Genomic DNA, 24,201 nt, shown 5'->3' on the forward strand with positions numbered 1-24,201 from the left:
AGCTTCATTTCACACCTTTGCTTTTATAATTTTCCACCTTCGGCGAAAAGTACTGCTTTTGGGGTGAGATTCAACCAAAGCATCATCCCCCAAAGCAAAGGGAGCAATAGCGAATAAGGGCTCTTGCAAGGTGCGCCAGGCGAGCTGCGTCTTCCGTTTATAACTCCAGCCTCATCAGAAGACAGCCCTGCGCACTTCGGGTGCGGTCAGGGGGCTGCTTCCAATGCTCTGGCTTCATTTTCACACGAACGCTCCGCCAAAAAAAGAAAAAGAACAAAATGACAACTGTGTCGAGGGTCCCGGTGGCAGCCCCCATTCGGGAAGAGCAGAAAGAACTAGAGGCAGTTTTCACCGTCTCCTTTTCCTGACCTTGGGGATCTTGTCACCATTTACTCATCGAATGAAGTGATGATAAAAGTAAAGTATGGTTCATTACACATGTGCTGATCTGGCAACTGCTGATCTTTTTGACTTGAAAATGATTCTCACCTGCTCCGGCCTACGACTGCCCCACTGTGTGTGCATGGACACACACACACACACACACACACACACACACACAATAACAATATGTCATTTACTAGCTCTGTTTATTGACATACAGGGTGCAGTACAGACTGTCTGGAACTCGGCCTCCAGGCCCTTCTCAAAATTTAGGAACACCGCAGAGAGCTGCTCTTGTCCAGAGTTTTAGGATGGGGTTTTGTTTGTAATCTTGGCGCTGTAACACGAGGAGATTTAAGGTTTGGGACTCAGTGGACCCAGATTCTGCTTTGGCTTTGCCACGTAAAAGCTGGCCCTGGGCACATCTCTTAACCTTTCTAGGCCTCAGTTTCCTCATCTGTAAAATGTGCGGGACACCTTCCTGGCAAGGAGGTTGGGAAGGTCAGAGGAAATGAAAATCAAGAGAGGCTACAGGGAACGATTCAGCCCCACTTGGCCACCATCACCCTTTGCTCTAAACCAGCTTTACTAATGTAAAAGTAAAGATAGGCCTTGGAACAGAGCTAGCTATGTGGCAATCCAGTTAATTCTCTAAACCGCACTTTGCCCGTCTCTAAAATGGGGACAAGACAGCATCTCTCGCCTAGAGATGTGAGGATAAACTAGGACTGTGAAAGCAAAAGCACTCAGCACCGTGAGTTTGATGGGTACCCCAACGTCATAGCTTCTGTTATTTTTTCCTAGATTCCCAGTTGCCAGCAAAAGGGCTTGTTTCTGGCAGACCTCTGTTCATCTTCCCAGCTCCCTGGTCATTCAGGGATGCCTCTGCACACGGAGCTCCCTTCCCAGCAGCTGCAGGCTCCCCAACTCAGGGCAGCTCTGCTCTTCATCTCCAGATGAAGTGAAAATCTGGTAAATATTACACTTACAAGGTAACAGGTCTGGAATGCTCGGCATCCCAGGCGGAGCACAGTTGCTTCCTGGCATCCAGATACATATAGGCTGCGGCCCAGGGCCAAGCTACATTTGGCTGCTTTGTGCCATTCAAATAAAGATATTAAAAATCCTCCAACTCTGTCAACATTTGTACTGTTTGCTAATCAAAGGGGTTCGTTTAAGAAAGTCACCTGATGAGAACTTGGCACGTTGACTGCTCTTCTCAGTTTAGACCCAAAGGAGCACTGCGTGTGTACGTACTGCATAGGTTTCTCAAATATAAATGGTTTCTATATTTTACGCCAGGTGGACTCTACTTTCAGAGTGCACTGCCTTTCCCCAAACAAACAGGCCTAAGCGGTTTTCATTCTGGAGTTATGCCCTTAACCATTACACCACGTTGCTCCTTCTGTGTCACGTGATCAGCTCAAACTTCAATCCACGGGAGTGAGTAATGGTGACAGCGACAGCGACAAATACGGGAGGTGGGGCACCTTGGCTCTTCCACTTATTAGCTATTGATCTTGGGAGTGATTTAATCTATCTCTGTGCCTTGGTTTCCTCCTATGTGAAATGGAAAAAAATAATAATGCTTATCCATTACTGCCAGGATCAAATGAGTCAATATCCCTAAATGCTTAGGAGGGTACCTGGGGTAGAGGAAGCACCACATCGGTGTAAGTAATCAATATTTTTATTATAAATATTATTCTTGTTGCTGTTGTCATTGTTGTTATGGACCAAACACCAAGTGTGAATAAAAGAAACTAGATACAGATCCTTAGCAAAGGGTAACTGGTTCCCCCAGTAAGTAAAATCAGTGTAGTTAGACATATTTAGGTCCACCTTTCTCTCTATTACCTAGAAGCAAGTAGTGGCAAGTGGTAAAATTAGATTATATCACAGCCAGTGACAAACTTTGGTCTTCACTGATTCAGAGGTCAGGACTGAACTTCCCTCGGTTAAGAACACAAAAAGGACACTGTTTTCCACTGGCTTCATCTTCCTCTCCAAATATCTAACCTCAGAACTTTTAGATAAAACCTCCTCCCAAGTGGCAACTTTGAGAAAAAATATCAAAGCCGACTTTGAGTGGAAACAAAGAAAGGGGCACCATTTTCCTAAGAATAAAGAAAACGGAGCACATTCTCTTGGTTTGCTTTGACAGTTAAAGGTGATGGGGAGGCCCGACTTCCCCTGTGGGTGATGGAAGGTCAAGGACTTCCGGGATGACAGCTCGAGTCTGCTGGCAGACACCCTTCTTGCTTTGCCGGCCTGGGAACGCGCTGCTCCAGCAGGTAACGGCCAAGTCCAAACAGCAAGCAGGCGACAGCTGTCTCTGCCCTTTGCACACCTGTGTGGCTCCCACCCTCCTTTCATCCCCTCCCCTCTGGCCTCCCTGTGCATTCACAACCCCTGCTGCTGCCTCAGGTCACTTGTGCGTAAGAGCAAGAAGGAAAAAACCCTACAAGATCCATAAGGAATTAAAACGAAGGAGGTGATGGCCTGTGTGGGCCTCAAGATTCACTCTACAGACGATACAGGAGGAAGCCAGTTGTTATCAGTAAGAGAAAGGACACGACTTTTTACTCAGTAGGGCCTTCTGGAGCCTCAGGCCACATCCTCTGGACACATCTCTTCTGTGCACCCATGACCCTGGGCAGAGTTCTTCTCTGGCCACAGTCACCCAAGGCACGGGACAGGACGGGGCTTCCCAGGGGTCAGGAGTGGGGCAAGCCAGACAACACGAGGGGCAGGCAACCGGCACAAGAGTGGGCCTTTCTGTTCTTTGTACTTGAAGAAGCGTAAGCCTCTCTCAATACAGAGTCTATGGGGGCAGGTTGGGGGGAGGGAGCAGTAGACTGAATGAATCACAGTGCTGATCAGGGGTGGGGTCGGTCGGGAGGGATGTCCTTGTGGCTAACCACATTTTACTGGGCTTTTTTATTGATTGCAGTTGTATTGAAAGAGACATGACTCAGACATACTATATCCGAAGCCATGTAAAGCACTGGGTTCTAATGGAATTTCAATGTATGAAAACGTCAAGAACTGTACTCTGTAATGTGAAAAGCTTTGCTATCAACACAGACGTCACTTGCTTCTGTCCTTTAACAGATGAAGGAGATGCTGACTTTCCTATTTCCCTTTTCATACTGAGGCTCTGGCTATTCACTGCTCAGCTACACATATCCATTCTATGTACGATATGGATCGATGTTTTAAAAAGTTGGTTTCGTTGCCCAGTCACCTTGTCTTTGTGTTACCATTGGCCTTGGCTTGTAAATATCATTTAGCAACTTTTTAATGGTTCTGCTTTGTGTAGGGCAGTGGGTGTATCAATTTGTCTTCACAAATAGGCTCTAAGCTACTTGAGGGCAGGGCTAATATAAGAATAACAAAAAAAGAGGAAGAACAATGATAAAAGTAACACTACAAGTGTTGAGGGGCATGCTATCTGTCACATGGCCACCATGATTGTCCCATTTTGGCAGAAGCTAAGAAACTGAGGCTTAAAGAGGGCGTGTGCCCTATCCAATGTTACATAACTAGAAATAGGGCGCCTCCACTTACACCTACGTTATGTGACCCCAGTGCCTTCCTCTGGGCTGTCTGTGCTGCCTCTTCTGGGGGGATCCACCCCTACTCTCCTCATTTTTATCCACTCGTGTGATTCAGGCAGCAAGCGCTTGAGGCAGTACATGCTCAGTGAATAGTTATTGAATTAAATTGAATAAAACAATATTTTCCACATCATTGTTTTCAGGGACAATCCAGGAAGGGATTAAAGTGAAATAACAAGAGAGAGAGATGTACCACTTAGTTGTAGAAATAGTTACTAACACACAGAGTTCTTTTAGGCAGGTTCTGAAAGTTTTGAGCCCTCTTGATAAGACAAAGAATATCATTCTGCCTTCTTTACTTTTACCAACGTTTAAATGATATCTTCAGTATTATTTTCCTCTGACAGAAATTGGTACCACTTTTAATTTTTTCTTAGGCTTTAAAAAATATATCACTTGCTTTTCTCAATGTATAACTTGATATTAAAAACATGGGTTGGAATTTGTGGTTTTCCTATAGTTCTCAGAATACAAAAGCAAGAAAAAGTCTTCACTGATCACCTTGAAATAAGTGAATGAATGAATGAATGAATGAATGAATAAAAAATATACTCATTCCCTACCACATGCAAGACATTTTTATGTGTTAATTTCTTTTTTTTTTAAAGTACAATTAAGAAGCACTATTTTTAAAAATCAATTCTCACTTCAGAGAAGAGAAAAATGAGGCTCAGAGAGGGTAACTGACTTGCCCAATGTTTCACAGTCAGGATTTTACCCAGGATTCTCCTTTATGCAAAACCTGTATTTTCTTTCTATTATATCACAGACTAAGTGTCACCCTCAAGAGTCATCTTTGGCTCATGTATGAGTCACTTTCTTGGCTTATCAGTGGTAGACTGGGATCAAAAAACCAAAGGTTGACATCCTCACAAAGTTGAAAGGAAGGGACCACCGTCTGTTATAACAAAGCAAAAGAAACAGAGAGGCCCATTATATGAACTCTTCTGTCTAGACAGATGACTAAACAGGGGTCCCCCTAGGGTTAGACTTAAATTTCCTCTGTTCAGCCTGTTGGATATTTAGCAAAAAAAAAAAAAAAAAAAAAAAAAATGCTTAAGGGCTGTAGTACTAATCCAAGCCCTCCTACACTACCCAGAGAGTAGTTTAAAAGTTGTTTCAGTGCAGCCTGCATGTGTTAAAGTTTCAAGCAAAAATTGGATTGAAACAAGAAGAACCCTAAAAATACTTGTGCTGTCTGACTGAGGACCCAAGAACACAGGCCCAACTGTCCCACTATAACTCCAGGGACAGCAGTTCGAACTCACAGAGGGAGCAAGTGTTGATCCAGGCGTCCCCGTGGGACCATCCACAACAAGAGTGCATCAAATATAGGCTTGGCTTTCATATGGGCTGGCAAGTAGCTTCACTCGTGTTCTTTCTGTGCCCCCAAGGACTCTGAATTTTTCCTAAGTTATAACATGAAAAATGCTACTGACAGTAAAGAAGAAGTCAGTATCCCTTCATCCAGGCTGAGAGATATAAACAGAGGTTGGTGATAATAAGATGTTTTTAATCCTATTAGTATTGCTTTGCTTAGAGTACAAAAACTTTCCCCAGGTGGGAATTAGGAGTTGGCTAACAGACCAAGTGGCCCCATGGAGAAACTGGGAGCAGACCAGTGGACTAAGACATCACTCATTTCCCAAGAAGTCCTTAGCAATATGCAAGGTGCTATTTCTCTTATGGTCCATATTTGCAAAATTCACTCACTCCCACACTTAACAAATATTTATTGGCTGCCTTGATCTGTAACATTCCTTCATATGTATGAGGATACATACGAAGGCCTGGAACTGGAGATGGAATTTCTAGGGCCTTGGCCTGGAACCATTCTGATCTTTTAATAGGCATTAAAGGATTAATGCAGTAGTCTGAGCAAGAACTCAGATTTACTAGCCAAAAAACAGTTGTTCCTATCTAGGGAGAAAAAAAAAGAAAAACACCAGGATTTTACACTGCACGGTCCAGTGATTATCCAGTGTGGACAAGAGAATCACATAAGGATGCACCATATTTCATACACGTTCATGTAAGAAGCAACCATTTCCGTTCTTCAAACAGGGAACCCAGAGAATAAAGATGAGCTAAACTCAGAAGCCACTGCCTAATTCCAACACCTGTGTTCAAGCCCTTGGGTTCTGCTGCCTGCTTTGAATTTCCATAGGTTTTTAGGAGAGAAATACTGGATTTAAAAGAAAAAAAGAAAGCATGCAAACATATCATTTTTCCTTTTTCAGAAAAGAATGATCTCTTTAAAATACAGATACATATTATTCTCACTCAGTGAATTCTCCTTTTCTGACACCTCATCCCCTCCCCCCAAATATTCTTGTGTATACTTAAGTTTATCATCTTAGGGGAGTGATTAGTTGGACCTTTGGAACCAGACAGACCAAGTTCAAGTTCTGGCTCTGCCACTTATTAGCTGTGTAACTGTGGGGAAATTACATGATGTCTGTAAGTCTCAGTTTCCTTATCTGTAAAACTGAGAATAACAGTAGTGTTTATCCTATAGGGCTAATAGAGAAAGATTAGTGCATTGCCAAACATAAGTATTCAATAACTAATGGCTATTGGTATCATTATTATTCATCTTATTATTACTAAAGCCAGAATCCCCCCTTTTTATCTATCAATACCCCCAAGCAGGTATATGTCTTTTCTTCATGCAGAAGTTCACTCATATTAGAACATGGATAGCTAGACAGAAAATCATAGTAGTAAAAGTTATGTAAACCCCCAAAACAGAGGTTCTCAAACCTGGCTGCACATTAGAATGCCCTGGGAAGCTTTTTAAAACTAAAGATGCCAGATCCCACCCCAGACCTACTGACTCAGAATTTCTGGAGGTGGACCTCAGCCTGAATGTATGTTAAATATCTCCCAGGTGATTCTCATGACCAGTGAGGTTGAGAATCCCAGCACTAGAACACCCAAGTAGAGACCACAGCCCTGAAGGTCAACGCTTCCAATAAAGGATCTGAGTGCTTTGATATCTGAAGCCCAAGTTCAAGTCTTTGCCGTGGTCCCGGCATACCTGTGGGTGAGCTGGTTTTGGTGCTTCCCGTGTTTAGTTTCTGAAAGCCAGTCTGCTCTCTCCCTAACAATAACACTTGAGGAAACCATCCCTGAAGCCACAGTGGCCTCAGTTCCCGCAGGGAGCTGCCCTCCCGCTCTCCTGCCTACACACAATGGACGAGGTAAGTAGCAGCCTTAAGAAAACAAGCAACGCAGACCAGGCAAACAGAGAAGCAACCCCTGCCGTGAAGGCGAACACATACGAATCAGCTCCGCTTCAGAGCAAAGATACAATCCAACTGAAGATTAGAAAAATGTGGTCTGACCGTTTGGATTTCACAAGGATCCAAAACCAATTTTAAAGTCCAGTCGGTGGACAAAGTTCACATTCAGCAAAACAGCTCCAGTGGTTGCATCATCCACACAACAGGGCAATTCAGAAATACAGATGTCCAGCCAGGGGCAAAACAATGCTTTCATTTTCTTCTGCTCTTTCCCACTGCTGACCCCAAGACAGGATGGAAAAGCTCAGCATCTGCTGCTACTAAGAATAGACTGTGGAGATGACAATGAACTTGAAAGCACGGAGTTACCCAGCATGCTCAGGGGTGCTCGGAGGGGATGGATGGCTGCCCCTGGGTTGAGAGTGGTACAGAAGATGCCTCAAGCCAGGCGGGGTCATTCTCCGGTTTTCTCACTGGACACAGCAAGAAGGAGCCTGAATCTAAGGCATCGACCCAATAGGTCACTGGCAGGAGACTAAGGTTCAGGTTAGACAGAATTCTAGGGAACCACGTGGTACACGATGTTTAAATCAATTGGCATGGAACTCACACAAGAGAGAGAAGAAACAGGAAAGTCATGGTCCCTCTAGCAAACAGTTAAGCATCTTCAAACTTATAGTCTCATGGAAACTTAGCCTGGATCATTACTGTGAAGCACATTTACCAGATATTGCCGGGCATGTGAGGACCACAGTGGCAACCTGAGACCCTAAGGCTAAGGGGACTGAGTACATGCTTTGGAGGTAAGCCTGAGCTTCCCTGACATACATAAATTTCACATAACACATCAGGACTTGCTTCCTAAACCTAGTACTGCCAACTGTGCCTCTGACACCAAATAAACTTGTCTCAGTTGGAGGAACAAGTCATACATAAAAATGGAGGAGAAGGACATTGATGTCTGTCTTATAAGGCCAACCTACTAATTATTCAGTAAATATCCATTATAAAGCTCCTCATAATTCAACAGATAAAGCGATAGTGTGGCTCCAGCCAAGCCATACCCACAACACAGACAGTTTTTTTTTTGTTTTGTTTTTTGATTTTTTGCGGTACGCAGGCCTCTCACTGTTGTGGCCTCTCCCGTTGTGGAGCACAGGCTCCGGACGCGCAGGCTCAGCGGCCATGGCTCATGGGCCCAGCCGCTCCGCGGCATGTGGGATCCTCCCGGACCGGGGCACAAACCCGTGTCCCCTGAATCGGCAGGCGGACTCTCAACCACTGTGCCACCAGGGAAGCCCAACGCAGACAGTTTTTAACATGGGTGAAATCTTTGTCTTTCCCCAACTCTGCACCTACATTGCGGTAGACTGCACCATTTTGGTCAAAATGTGGTCTGTCTTTCTCCCCTGGGTCCATGGCCACATGGACCCTTTCTTGTGCCTCTTACTGTCCTACTGAAATCAGGCTTGGCCAATGGAATGGGGTGGGGATAACTGTCAAATCTCCTGAGGTCCAGCCAGGAGGTCAGCCTGCCCGGGTTAGATGCTGCTCCCTCAGCCTGTGTCCTGCAATGAAGATGTCATGGAGCACAAGTACAGCCAACCCACACATCCATAGTACATGAGTGAGGGACCAATCGTTGTGATATGCCTTCAAGATGAAGAAGAAAAGCTCTAGTGACTTTCAGCTTCTAAAATAATGTTATATTCCAGAGTCCCATTACACAACAGCACATCGTGGTGTAATGGATTTTATACACCATGGGTCCTTTATGTCTCCTGAATGTAACAATTTTGAATAACAAATACCTGATATAATGATCTTGCCCTGTTCTCCAGCCTCAGTATTTCGCAGTGGGTCTCCTGTAGGAATACATCCAATTTCTCAAAGACTACACTAAGTGCTTCTGCTGTCTCATGATTCATCAAGACGGTAGTCATGTGAGCTCACAGAGGAAGAAAACGACATGAAAGGGCAAATCTTCTCCTTCCAGAAAACTGAAGCAGCTTCCTCGGGCACTGGAGACGGCCAAACGATCATCCCAAAGGCCATCTTTTCAAGGAGCAGATACCACCTTCCCCAAGAAGGCTCTCTTGACCTCTCTCAAGCAAGTTCAGCAATTCTTCTGACCTTTCAGACCCTTACTAATAATCAACCACATGGTGTTAGCTTCTCGGTTTGGTTTGGTTGGTTTGGTCTGCCTGAGCTCCTCAGTAAGTTGTAGTTCTCCTGAAGTCGGGGACTATGCTCTATGCCTCCATCCAACGGCAACTTCACCCAGCACCTGCATGCACTATAGACTCGGTAGACATGTCTTATACAGATGGATGAAGGAGTCAAATCGACATCTCAGTGTAAAGTCTTGCTGTTCAAGACTTAAACATTAGAATTCAAAGTCTCATCCAAGAGAAATGCTTTTTGACTGATAAGGGACATAGTCTTACAAATTCCCTGGCTTATGACCTCATTTCAAAGTTTAGGCAAAGGCATGAGGCACGGCTGGACAGGTCCAAAGATACTTCCAAGCCCAACTTTTCACTTCGCACAGGGAGAGATAGTTTGTCATGCTCTGAGGCCAACCGTGGTCACCTATGAGTTTAGTGCCTTGTGTCCCTGGTCACTGAATCAAGGGTGGACATGACTAGGCAGTACAGCAAGTACAGCCTCCAACAGCTGCCATTCTACACTGGTCAGCACAAGATGGGAGACCCAAGAGGTTATTTTCATACACAGAAGGGTGCAAAGATAGCTTCTTTCCCGAAAGGAAGGCGGTGGGTTGCCAATAACTCAGGAGTATTCATTTAAAACAATAAAAAACAAAACAAAAAAACCCCATATTCTACATACAGAACCCACTTGTAGCCTGCCTATCAAATTATCTGCTAAAGAAAGAACTCAGCACGAGGGAGGTCTGGTTGAAGTTCTTGGTGCAGCTTCACCTAGAAATGCAGCTGTGAAGTGCCTTTCCCATGCATTGCCAAGTCCAACTCACTGGGCTTCATACTCCTCCTTGGTTACCTGTGCACTGTTCTCAATTTAGCCACAGGAACCCCTTGGCTAGAACCGCACTTCTCCCTATTTTATGCAGAGGAAAAGCCACAGACTTTACAGTGGCCTCCAAGGCCCTACTTGACCCATCATTAACTCTCTAATCTCATCTCCTAGGATAATTTTGATCATCCTTGAGTGTGGAAGCAACGGTACCCACTGCTCCCTCTGCCAGAAATGCTCTTCTCCACATTGTCTCAGGCTGTCCCATGCCCTCCTTCAAGTCTTTGCTTCCATGTCACCCTCTTAATGAGCCCTTCCATGCCCAGCCTCCTTTAAATCGCAACTCACCTCCCCATTCCCCCAACACTGCTTTTCTCCCCTATCGCATTGGTCAAATTCTACCATTCTTATCTCGTCCTTTGAACAAATTGTCTAAATTCTTTCTCCAAAATATGAAGCTCTCCCAGGGCAAAGTTTTCTGCTGTTTTATTCACTGATGGCATCACTAGTGCCTAGATGGATGCTTATTACATAGCGGACAATGAACACTGTGGAGTGAAAGACAGTAGCGTAAGAATGTCTTGTCTTTACCTCTGTCTTCCCACGATCTCTGCATGCATTTGACGTTTATCTTAAAACTCGATCTATATTTGTAGTGCATGTAAAGACCTTTTAATGGAAGGCTTGCTGGGAAGTAGAATGAATATAACCAGACATTCTTTTCCTACTTCAATAGAAAAATGCTTTTTTCCCATTGTTTAAATCTGCAAAGTGATAAGAGTTCTTATAATATTAATATTTTAAACTTCATGTTTTCTAGTGGTTATTAAGCCTGACCAGTATAATCCTAGGGTGGCTATAAAGTAACCACTGTAGTTAATGCCTTTTCCTCTGGTGTTAGTTGACTGTTACATTTACCCTTCACCACACAGCAAACAACCTAGTTCTCAAACTGGTAGAAATAACAGAGAAATCACTTGGGGCACAAGGACACTTTCTGGGCATGTTTATAAAAAAAAATAACAATTTTTTTTTTTTTTGGTTTAGTGATACAGACCATGTAGAAGAACTGGTTGCTTCTTTAGTTTGATGGTCAAAAACACTACATAATATCCACACTGTATGGCTGGAATCAAAATACTGGATGGTTCCAAAACAACATCAAAATAACAGGAGGTCTAGGGCTGCCCAAAGAAAATACCAAGTAATTTATCATTAACTTTTTCTTTTTAATATCTGGGTCAGATTTTCACCTGCTCGAATACCTCTGGTTGAAAAAAAAAAAACACTATTTGGAAAGAGAAAACTGCAGTTACTTGTGGCTGAGTTTGGCTGAGAGAGTAGAGTTTACATTCCATTGTTGGCGAGATCCTTACCCCATGGAATGTCTCAGAGCAGGATTCAGGCCACGAAGAGGTCAGCAGTGCTTTGACCAAACACTACCTCAGCGAATTAAACATTATACATTGACTAAGACATTATAAATTATGCATCACTTACACATTATACATTAGTTTTGAAACTTCCCTTCCCAATCCACACTTGAATGGAGGCATTCGCTCCCGTACATAACATCCCAACTAGGCATCCACCCGCTGTGTGATCACTTGCTTGCACATTCAGGGCCTCCTCTGTGGTGAATGGTGAGCAGGGGTTGTGTGTGAGAAGTGTAATTAACCACAGATCTACCTTGATATCTGTATGCATTTGGGGACATGAGGAGCACAACGTGAAAACTCAGCCACGCTGTGGATTCAAGGTCTCACACTTGCAGGACCAGCTGATCAAACAGAGGCCCCACTGGATCTGCATCCTTCAAGCTGAAGGACTTCGAGTAAACAGACCAGCAGAATGAGAGCATCCTCCCCTTAGTGAGGCCTGACTCACCTGTGCTGCCTCTTAAAGGTACAGACTCCCCAGCCCCACCCACCCCAGCGATTCTGACTCCGCAGGCCTGAGATAGGTCAGGGAATCTGCTTTTGATGACCCTTCGGGACATACAAATGTAGGCCACACTTTGAGAAGCCCATCTTTAAATCTGAACCAAGCTAACAAAAAAGCATCGCGCTCAGTAAATACTTGAAGAACGAAGCTGAATTTCCCTTCGTGACTTCTAACCCATTTCTTCATATAGAGACTGTCTCAGCTGCTTATCTTCTGGATTCTTCTATCTCAGGAGAAAAACCTTCAGGCAGGCTCACCTCATCCTAACCTACATTTTTGGGGAGAGTGAATTTAAAGGGAGAAAAATTACGCAGCAGCCACATGGGCTGTGAGGGGCAAGGACTATTTCTTCCTCCAGGCCATTTGATGTAAAGCTGATGAAGCATCAGCGCTGCCAGTCCAAGCATGGGTGTCAGGACACATAGTGATAACTACACCCAGTTAGAGACGGAGGGAGGAAAGCCAGAGGCGCCACCGGCCCCCGCCCTCCCTGCGGCCACTCCCAACATCTCCTTGGAATGGAGAGGCGGTTCACACAAGGTGACAGGGATGGCCCTTGAGCCGCTTGGCACGAGCCAGGCTCCACTTAACGAGTGTTCAGAATCACAGTCAGCATGGAGAAATTCACCCTGACCCTGGACGCCTGCCCCTTGGCATCCGCTCACTTACATTTTTACTCAATTACTATTTCTAAGAACAGAGACAAAAAAAAAAAAAATGCAGAGCCCCACTGCTCAGCAGTCTTGAATGGAAGGTCTGGAAGGGTCCGCAGGGTTTCCTCCCAGGAGGGAAGTTGTGTGGGGAGGGAGAGGCTCCCACGATAGGGAATCTGTGCGGCTCTCTCCCCCATCCTGGCCACACCCTCCGAGACACTCCTGATTTTCCCAGACTCAGGAGGGGCAGGGTGGGTTTCCAGTGTTTTTTCGCCAAAGAAATAGGGAAGCTTGCGGGCGATTAAATGACCGAAAATAACCCCGAGGGAGAAGGCGTGTCTGAGGCCAAGAAGTAGGGGAGGCCTCTCCACTTGTTTCCTATGAGAAGAAAACATGAAAAGGAAATGAATCCAAAGTGGTAGGTAAGAGAATTATAAAATGAATGGGATGGGATTCCAAAGGGAAAGCAAAAAGAAGGGCAAAAAAATAAAATAAAAGAAGTTTGGGGTCCGTGTGGTGGAGGGCACCAGGGCCAGACTTGAATTCAGATTGTGGTTCTGCCCCTTTTGCTAGCTCGATGACCAAGGACAAGGTATTCACCTCTCCAAGCCACAGTTTCCTGTGGGGAAAAATGGGGATGTCACACTCGCCCTCCCCACCTGCCCACCCAGGATGACGTGCCTTAAATACCAGGGATGTAGGGGGTAGTCAACAAATGTTTTCCTTCTCTCATCCCTTTCCCTTGTCTTTTCCAAAAAGCTGGTGAGACCAAAAAAAAAAAAAAAAAAAAAAAAAATCAGACAATTAACTCCTTGGTTTAGACAGTGAAATAAAATACACATTTAGAGATGGAAAACCAAACATAATCTGCCTCAAAAAGGGGAACTTTAAAAGCATGGATCGGGCCTCCCTGGTGGCGCAGTGGTTGAGAGTCCGCCTGCCGATGCAGGGGATACGGGTTCGTGCCCTGGTCTGGGAGGATCCCATATGCCATGGAGCAGCTGGGCCCGTGAGCCATGGCCGCTGAGGCTGCGCATCTGGAGCCTGTGCTCCGCAACGGGAGAGACCACAACAGTGAGAGGCCCGCGTACCGCAAAAAAAAAAAAAAAAAAAGCATGGATCAAGCCATTCACTCTTTTGATTCACATGGCAGCTTCTAGCCACTCTGAGGCCTTCTATACTAGAATAAATGTATATTCTCAATAGAATCAGTTTTTGTTTTTCTTTCTTTTTTTTAGGAAAGCCCAGCTTAGGCCACTGTAAATAAACTATTTCATTTCTTGATTCCTTGATTCCTAAGAAGCAAGGTTAGGCATGGTAAAGTTCATGGTAGGATAACCCAGTGAGTCAGACATCTACTGGGGTAATAAAAACATTTCTCTTGTCCTTATTTGGGACCTCCACCTGCATTTAGAATCAATATAATCCATGCTTCCTCAGGGCCTCAAAAGTGCAGCGGGAACCAATGCCAGGGTGGCAAGTCCATTTCCTCCCTTCCTGAATGGATCAGGGTACAACCTGGGCCAGAGTTCTTGAGTGTCAAGATCATCTAAGACCTGTTCTTTGCTGTGGTCTCATGGCCCAGGATACAATAAAAGATGGCACTCAATCAAAGCTGGATAAATTGATTAATGTTCCAAATCAGAAAGGGGTGAGACCTCCGGCTTCGGTGGCCCCCGACCTAACACGTGGCCCTAGCTCCGAGGAGTCTGCACTTGTTCTGAGGGTCAGGGCGAAGTGGCAAGCTCCCAGGTTCAGTCAACTGAAGCCTTGACCATGACCACCGCATTCTCTCATGCAACCCATTAATGGCAATGTAAAGGTCACAATGATCAGCATATGTTTCCCACAGGCCTCCCTCTAGAACTTCAAAGGAGAGAAAATCTCCTTCCTCCCTTTCAGTTCAGTACCAGAAACATTAATTGAGCCATTGCTATGTGCCAGAAACAAGAACATAGATTCAAATAAGATACCAAAAAAGGACCCTTGACATTCTAGCCATACCATTCAACCCTCCAGAGAGTATCCTCCCAGGGGGTCAAGAGATCAATCTGTCAAATCCCTCATTAACCCCTGGATCACACACATCTCATTGACCCACAATCCATTCTTCCCCATACTACAATCAAGTCAACATATCACTTCAAAGCATTCATGAGTCTTTCTCATAGAAACTCTGACTACAAAATTGGGGGCACCTGGGTGACTGTCCAGCTACAAGGCTGCACTTCAGAATTCTATTTTGCCTCTGACAAGTTCCCCCCAGGAGACACACACTAAAGATGGGCTGGCTATCACTACGTCAAATGAGGTATATAAAGCAGACGAGTGTACTCACCAAGGTACCCACAGAGCACCTGGGGCTGTCTGTAGCACAAGCTGCCCACTGAGCCAGAGGGTGTTGTAACAACTGAGCAGACAGCTAGGAGTTTTAAAAAGCACAGTCATTAGCTATTTTACTGAGGAGAAGCCTTGTACAGAGCTATACAAAGATTCAACGCAGAAGAGGGACTCAATGAACTTACTTATCATTCCCCCAGAAATAGAAGGTTCCCCCTACTCAGGGCCAGGGGACTAGGCAGGAGGGATCTTTGGAGGATTGTGGATTCTCGCCCCAGATCTTTTGGCATCCCTTAACCAGCAGTCAGGTTCCTGAATTCAGCGTTCCCTTTAACACACATTCTAGTGCTAAAACAGCAATGTACAATTTATATACGGAAATGGTAAAATAAATACCTTGACTTACATTAAAGATGAATAAGAAAGGCCTTGACCTCTTTGACAAAAGACAGACTGCCTATTAAGAGTAAAACTCTGATTTTCATTTGGTTGGCCTCGATTTCAGTTTTCTTAAGACCACCTGTCATCATTTCTAACCCGCACATGAAAACTTCTTCTCCAGTGAACAAAAATCCGAGTGTATATTGCTTTGGGGCTGCTTAGCTGCAGTTTAAAAATCTAGGGCTCCTTGGAATGCATGAAAATATCTTCCGTGATAGTTTTGACAACCTGAAATTCTGAACTTTGCTTTTTTTAAAGTAAAGGGAGCAACTAGATCTTGTATATTGCCCACCATATTCTTATAAACGAAAATACACCAAAAAATACCTCCAGCTAAAAACATTGCTGAGTGTTCAAAGGCTATCCTATCTGTGATAGAGTCAATAATAAATATCAGATTTTTGCATGAGAAGATGTGGATGGACACCCTGCTCTGTCATTAGTTTCCTGGGAATCTCTGGACAAGTGCCTTGATGCACCCAAGCCTCTGCTGCTATAAAATGAAACTGACCTCATGTTACCCCTGAGGGTTTTTGAAAGACTGAAATGAGATATTTAAAAGAAACTGAGAAATAAAAGATGCTCAAGGGATGTAATAATATTAGTTATCTAACTTATTTAATAGATTAACCCCTGACGGCCTTCTAGGTCTGCATGAATATACCTCTTTCCCAGCTCCTTACACCAATTTAAAGTCCCTGCACCTTCCATTCACCTAGGGCATGTCTTCTAGAAGTAGCATGGCCACTATTTATACCTGACTTGGATTCCCTCCCTCCCCATACACACCCCCCCCCCTTTTTTTTTTGCCAGATTTGTACTTTTATCTCTCAACTTTAAAACAGATAAGGAAGACTTTTTCCATGGCCTGTAACTTACCATCTCCAATATTCAGCCCACTAACAAGATCCCAGGGACCTATATTCACACTTGTGTGGATTCCACCTTCCAGTCAAAACCCCTTTAATTGAGATGTGGCATCTGCGTGGCCTGAATGGCCTGGAAGACGAAGGCCCAACACCCAGGTCTTGGTAACACGCTGCTATCATGTTGCCACCATATGCTGTTACCAGCTGACATCTGCTCACACATGTTCTCACCAATAAGTAACCATGTTGTTTATTTTTAGAGCCCTCTCCACAGCCTCACAGAGAGAAAATTCCCTCACATCACCCGTCAGCAAAGACAGGAAGCTACAGACTGGGTATAAACTGTTTGTCACAAGATCAGCAAGGCACACAATGTCTTCTCATTCAGATCTGACCTCTAAAAAAGAGATGCTGAAGTCATCTTCAATAAAAATCTCAAGGAACGGAACCAGAGACGGGCAGGGTACGCAAAGCATTGCTTGGTTAGCAATGCTTTCTCTTCAGACTAGGGCCCTGTGCACTTCTTGGGGGGATTTCACTCCTTTTCCTGGGAAACAGCACCTTCTTCAGGCCAGTGGGTGTTGTGGTGCCAAAGAGGGATGCTTCTATTACTGGAATCCAGATCCCTGAAATCACCCCAGGTCACCGGGGTCAAACAGAAGTCTGTGGGGAAACAAGGCAAGCTAACTGTCATCATTTGTCGTTTCCAACTTGCAGCCCTCAGGTATGCACCTTTGGTTTACTCTCTCTCCGCCATCAAGCTACAGTATTAAAATGCTTTCTTTCCTCCTCTTCCTTTTTCTGTTTGTTTGTTTTGTTGGTTTGTTTGTTTTTAAGCAGGGCCAAAGAACAGGCTGCTCTGGTGCTGATCCAGTGCCTCTGAAGTTAAGCCCATGAACTGGATGCAGATAAATGATGCGAATAGGGATGATTTAGGCCAAAGAAAGTAACTGTTAGTTTTCGTAAAAATCAACTTTCATCATCTATGTGTTTGAAGTGGCACTGTGGTATGCATAAACTTTTTCAGATCAGTAAGGTTGGGCGTCCATGTGAAATGCTTTTCAAAAGATGAAACCCTATGAAAAATCTGAGACATGAATAGTCCTAGAGAAATAAAAATTTTTAGAATGACCTGGGCACTTGGTCATGAATAATGGGGTACTCGTATGGCTCACATAAGTCATAAGAGAAAAACAGTCCTGGAATTAAAATTTTGCATGGGTCATTTACAAAATAACTAAGAAACAATGAAGCTAACTCTAAAAGCGTTGGGACTCATTTTTGCCTGTGATGACACAGCTAAGAAATAAAGCAACAAAACCCCAATACACGGTGTTTCCAGAGTGAGTTTCTGAACTACCTGCTTGGGAATCACCTGGCCTTCTTGTCAAGAGGCAGTTGTCTGGAGCTCACCTTAAAACTACAGGATAATAATCTTGGGAATTCCCTGGCGGTCCAATGGTTAGGACTCCGCGCTCTCACCGCCGAGGGCCCGGGGTTCAATCCCTGGTCGGGGAACTAAGATCCCGCAAGCAGTGCAGCGCGGCCAAGAAAAACAAAACAAACAAAGAAAAACTACTGAATAATAATCTGGATGGAGGGTAGCAGGCAAAGGTTTGGGAACCCGCACATAGCACTCCAGGTGATTCTTTTGCTTGGTAAAATTCAAGAAGCATTGGTATAGGCCTTTGTGACTTAGAGGTTAGAAAGGCCTTTTACAAAAAGCTCGTCTGACCTCAAAACAAGCCAACCAGGTGGATCACAGAGAAACCGTTCTCTCCTAAGATTTGCCTGTTCTGAGTAACGGTTTTATGTAGCGTGAAAGCGTCTCTCAGTCAGAGAGAAAGCCATTCTTAACGCAATGATAGCTTAAGCAGAATTAAGTGTCATTAAAAATGCTGCAGTGAACTCCACATCACATTGGTCCTGCCCCTCAACCCCTCCCCAGCCCTTCACCCAAACATCCTCCACGCAAACACCATCTCTCTGATAACAGCAACTCCGGAAGTGGGTACTGTCATTTCCTCCCAGCACTGGACGACCATGAGTTTCTACTCCACTTAGAGAATTCCCAGCAAATGTTACTGAGAAAGGGCAAACCGTTGATCCCCAGTGTCTAAGGACTCGGGGTCAGCTTGGCTCAAGACCCTCTTTCTAGAATCCTGATACAATTGCCAAAGAATGAATGACATTAGACATGACCTTATACACATAGTTTCATTATTGATGGTGATGTTTTCTGACAGTGGAATCCTTCTGAAATATTTCTCTCTACAAGACAAACCAGCACCTGCCACCTAATTCCATGGAGGAGAAAAGCAAAAGTTGAGTAGGTGAAACAGCGTTCGCTCAGGAGTGGGTTGGTTCACGGATGTGACCAGTGAACTCTACTAATACGCTTAACAACCTAAAGCTTGACACTCCGGGGAGGTACACATGAATGACTAAGATACTATTCAGATCAAAATGACTGTGTAATAGACATATGTCGGGGTGAGAACTGCTGCCTTAGAACCTGACGTGACAGCCATGATTCTCCTTTGGTTCTGCCCGGCTACTTCCGGGTAAAAGCTCCTACCTCTGTTTCTCTCTCCTTAACTTCCAGAGCCCCAGATGCTAAGGTGTGAACTTGGATGTAGAAACACTTCCCCAACCGAAAACCCTGACAGACCTCCAAGTGGGCAGTTCCTTTACCAAATCATCCATCTTCTACAAAGAAGTGTCCTCAGTCTGTGATTTTCCTTTTTTTTCTCCTTCTAAAGTCGAATCAGAATAAGTCACCCACCTTCTCCCTCCGCCGCCAGCCCCCATTTTGGCCTTTCTCAGCCAGCAACTGAGTTATAGGAGTTTATTATAAAGTAAGAAGAAACAACTTCAATGGCATGGTCATTAAGTTGTGAAAATGAGATTAAGTCAATGGATAGGGAAATAAATGACCCTATAAGAAGAAACCCCCCCAGTGGAAGGAATGACAAAGGGACTGCTACATGTTGTCTAGAGAGAAAAACCCCTGATGAATTTGGTCTAAGAAGTGTTGAATTCCCAATACTGAAATGACTCCAAAACTTAAACATTAAATTTCCCAGAAAAGTCCCACTTATGGGCAATAATATATTTTAGCGCTCTTAAAATGTATTAAAAAATATGGTCTTCTCTTTTAGATAGTGCTTCCCCCGAGATCTGCAAAGACCAGTGGACTTCTGATCGTTTCAATGTCTTTCTCAAAACCGAACTGTGCATTCTCGTTCACAAGCTGAAGTAACAAATAAGGATTCTTACAACAGCCTGAAGTTATGAATGAGCAGTTATTTGTGAACTAGCTTGTCAAGACAGATGTGGTATTTGTCAGTGTGGTGTGGGTTAGATAGCAAAAGCCAAATGAACGGAGCGCCAAGGTCAAAGTCACAACATTTTTCTTTTTCTTCCTTGAGACTGGAAAGATGCTACAGCACTTCCTGAAACAAACATCTCCAAAAAAGCAGCCTTGCTCTCCAACAGCTGCCCCATGACTCTCCTTTCAGAAACACCACGTCTCTCCCTCAGGAACGTCCTGCTTCCTAATTACTGACATGGAGGCCGCGAGGAAGGCCCGAAGGGAGAGTGACAGTCTCTCTGTGGACAGAGATGTGTGCAGCATGCCAGTGTGAGAGCAAACAGCTGCCCGGGGAGGTTGGAAATGCATTTGAACTATTTTCAGAAGGTCTGGGCTTTGTAACATCCAGAAAGCATTTTCCATTTGCTTTAAGTTCCTCAAGTTGTTGTGATTAAAGGAACATCTAAGCCCCACATTTTTGACTTATCAGGCAGAACCAAATCCAAGGGCTCATTTTTGAGAATGAAGGGATGGGGGCTGGTCCACACAGAGGAGCTTTCTGGGCACCAGCAGTCTTTCCCTCCTTGTAACAGATGCTAAATCCAGTAAACTCAATTCCTCTTGGACGGCAACGTCTTCTCATACCAACGAAGTGGTTTTACTCGGTCGCCCCGGGAAAGCCAGGATGCTACCCCACACAGAGAGCATTCTGCTCTGTTAACAGCTACCCTGGACCTAGTACGGCCTCTCCTCTCTGACATCACCTCCTAAGTTTTCATTTCCTCCTCAAATCCTCTGTGGTGACTCCTCCACTACCCTCTCCCCTTCCTCCCATCCATCCTCCTCTGGGAGACTTCTACCCCCTAATGGCATTTTGCTGCTAAAGTCTGTTTTTAAATGAGTCGCCTGACAGCGAAGAAACTGCTGTGGCTGGTGCCTGGTCATGGAGATGCAGGGAGGTCCAAACGTCCTGGCTTCCTTCTCAACAGAGCCTCTCCCCAGGGGAGCGGGTGAGACAGGGGGCCTGGGAGGAGGGGCCGCGCCAGCCCAGAGGCACGTTGCCCACAAGTCCCTTCTGCATGTTAGACTTTTCTGACCAATACCCTCCCCCCATCCTTTGTTGGATTTCAGCCTTTAAGGCCCAGAAAGATAAAGAGGTGAGTGCTATGTGACTCATACATGTACTCAGAGAGATCCGTTAAAATAAATTTAAACGTTTTTTCCCTAGAAATGTAAAGGCCCTTTGAAACAACTGGTAACATCTTGAGATGTCAAAAAAAAAAAAATCAAAACTGGATATGAATGCACTGAGCATGCACAGCCAGACACTCCAGCTGGGAGGAATCCATGGTGCGGACCTCCTGCTTCTGGTGCCAGAGGTGGCGATTACCTGTCGGAGGCTCTTAAAGTTTACTAAATAGAAACGTTTTCTGAGGGCAGATATCATGCTCCCACTTAATTTTATTTTCGATGTGCTTCTAGGACATAGCACTCTGCTACATGCACGTGGACCGCTATTCTCCCAATCCACAAATATTTATGTGACTTCACTGATTTTACATATTTTTCATACCTCTCAAATCCTGGTGCCCTCTTAGAATCAATGGCACGTTACAATTAATCGGCAATGATATTTCTTTTTAAGTGGCATATAAAATAATGGTGCACTGTAAAATCAACAGCGTTTGAGATTCAGTGAATGACAGCTGCCGTGTAAAGCAAGCCTATTAAGTGCCAGAAGCAGCTGCACTTGGCCTTTCTCTGCATGTCATCATCCATCCTCTACAACCCTAGGGGCAGATATCATCTTCTTCATCGTTACAAGTGAACAAACTGAGATCAGCTTAAGTGCAGGGGCTTCAGCCTGGTCACCAAGCCAGTGATGGCAGAGGTAAGACCTGAATTCAGCAGGAAGCAGCTTAAATGTCAACGAGGCAGATTTAATAACTTGCACGGAGACAGCCAAGTTGCTAACCCAAACAAGACCACGTGTTAACAACTGCCATTGGCCTGGAGTAGGACTTCTTGTCTTTGATGCTCCCTCTCCCCTTTCAGCCTCTGAGATTCCTCTGGTGCAATTCCCTTTTATTTATTCTCTTTCTTTTACTTCTTGGGGCTGTCTGGCTCTCAAGTCTGTGCTCACTGTACAACACCATCCTGCCTTCCTCAATAAATTAATTTTCTGTGAGAGACAAGACGAATCACCCATCAATCAAATTTATAAACACTTTGTGAAGCAAATGGTTGCAGTTCAAGATCAAGACCAGGAGACTTGAGAAATCACAATTTTTGTATCAAACAAGTGCAGAGATAAAAGTGGAAGAATGTGTTAGAGGCAAGAAGAGAGACCCAGGGTGGTAGGAAAGGCTTCTGAAGTATATTTCCTTCTGGAGGGAAAGAATGCAGAGCTTCTATGGATGTAATTCCTGCCAGGTGAGGACAGTCACCACCCTTTCATGCAGGGGCTGTATCATTTTGCAAGAGGGCAGGAGAAGTCATGCTCTCCATTTCCTGGTCTCTATTTGGGGCCTCTATTACTTGTGGTACCTAAAAGTCTGACTTCCAGTAAGACATCGCTGATAGAAATCGTTATAGCCATGTCCTCATACGTCACAGGGAAAATACCAGTCTGGACCGTATAGGGTCACTTTTGAGTGTGAAATAAGTGCACGCATGTAAAATATTTAAAACTATGCTTGGCACATAGTATGTACCCGATGAGGGTTAGCTTTCATCATCATCATTATCGCCATCATTTTCATTTTTATCTGCAAAACTGGAAACAGGAACTGAATGGTTCTGAGAAGCCTGTGTTGCCTTCAGCACAGGGACAAGTTCCATCAGGAACGCTGTCCCCAATAACGGAGGTGAGTCGATTTCTGTCTCTCCATATCTCCTGGTCCTAATGATTTGAACTCTTGATCCTTCTTCTGGTAACTCAATCTTATTCTCTAAAGGGAAATGCTCATTCCTTTATTAAGCATTGATGGAGCAACAACAATGTGCTGTAAGAACATAGGTAAGTCAGAGTGGGTTCTGAGGCAGTTTACAACCAACGAAGAAGACAGGTCAGGACACAGCTAGATTTTACCTACAGCAAAAGAAAAGAGGCTGAGCTAGAGATGAATATCAGTATTGTGAGAGTGCAGAGGAAGAGCTACTTACATAGGACAAAGAACATCAGCGAAGGTTTCATAAGGAGATGGTACGAACTAAACCTCGAAGGACATTTAAAGGTGTTAGAAGATGGATCTCTAAGTGGAAGAAATGACATAAACAGAGGGCGGGAGGCACAGAAATAAAGGGCCCATTTGGGTAAAGGCAAAGAGGGTGATCTGGCTGGAGTGTAGTTTTCTTGGGGGGATTTAGTTGGGGGGCTGCTGAGCAAGGAGGAGGGGCCTGACCCTGAAAGGTCTTGGATATTATCTAAGACATCTGAGATCTTACCTACGAAGCCTAAATTCTCAAGGCCTCCCTGTATGAGGATTAGATAGTGCTGGGCATGCTGGATTACCAGCCCTGCCAATCTCTGTTCCCAGCCCCTTAGGTGGCAAAGGTCACCTAAGGACCAATCTGAGTGAGCCAGGGAAACAGATCCACTGAGTGGAACTTACTAGGAAATGAGCGAGTTGTTGGTCCCGAGACATCCCGGGCTGCTGGTGGGAGTGGTCCCCAGGGCATCACTTTTAATCATATTGGAATATCTCTAAATATCTCCTTTTAATATCTCATAATCAATGGCACATTATAGTCAATTGTCAGTGATATTTCTTTCTCTGTGGCACATAAAATAACAGTGCACCTTAAAATTGATGGTGTCTAAGAATCACTGCTTAACAGCTGGCATGCAAAGAAGGTCTACTAAGTGCCAGAAGCAGAGCTCAGGACTTCTTTACACAGGTCATGGTCAGTCCTTTGCAACCCTAGGAAGCCAGCATCTTCTTCATCTTTACAAGTGAAGAAATGGAGCCATGGTTGAATGAAGTTCACCACCCTACACACAGATATTCCAGAAGAGAGAAGAACAAGAAGGCAATTTAGAGCCTGTGGGGAATTGGTCAAGGGGGAGTGCTGATGCAGAGTCAAGGCCACCAAGCCAATCCGGAAGCAAGGTGGTGGTCACAGTGCAGTGCAGTTCTAACCTATCAGAGGTTGGAAAAGAAACAAAACCAATGACAACCACCAAAACCCACTTGTGACTGCAGCATGAGGTGAATTTCTCCCCAACATAGGATGGAAACAAGCTTTTCAGTCTAAACAAACCCATCAGAGAATCCTTAGCATGTGATTAAATTGAAACTACCTGGAGAACACTGAATTCCTAGGTTAAAAAGTATCTTTGTTTAAAAAATATTAAAAACCCAAAGCACACCATATGGTTTCAAAATGACAATGGAA

General features: G+C 44.5%; 1 protein-coding gene across 2 annotated transcripts in view; it reads right to left on the reverse strand.

The window, feature by feature from the left end:
* Window positions 1–24,201, reverse strand: part of TGFB2 (transforming growth factor beta 2) — a gene marked incomplete at both ends in the record, with an annotated part of 80,192 nt that overhangs the window by 50,226 nt on the left and 5,765 nt on the right. Inside the window, one exon of one of the 2 annotated variants that reach the window (XM_079698405.1) lies at window positions 15,179–15,262. The exons of the other annotated variant lie outside the window; for it this stretch is intronic. Coding sequence (XP_079554531.1) covers window positions 15,179–15,262 — 84 coding nt within the window. The remainder of the gene's footprint in view (window positions 1–15,178; window positions 15,263–24,201) is intronic. 2 annotated transcript variants of the gene reach the window in all.

Source organism: Hyperoodon ampullatus, assembly GCF_949752795.1.
Source record: "Hyperoodon ampullatus genome assembly, chromosome: 2".
In the NCBI taxonomy this organism is placed as follows: domain Eukaryota; kingdom Metazoa; phylum Chordata; class Mammalia; order Artiodactyla; family Ziphiidae; genus Hyperoodon; species Hyperoodon ampullatus.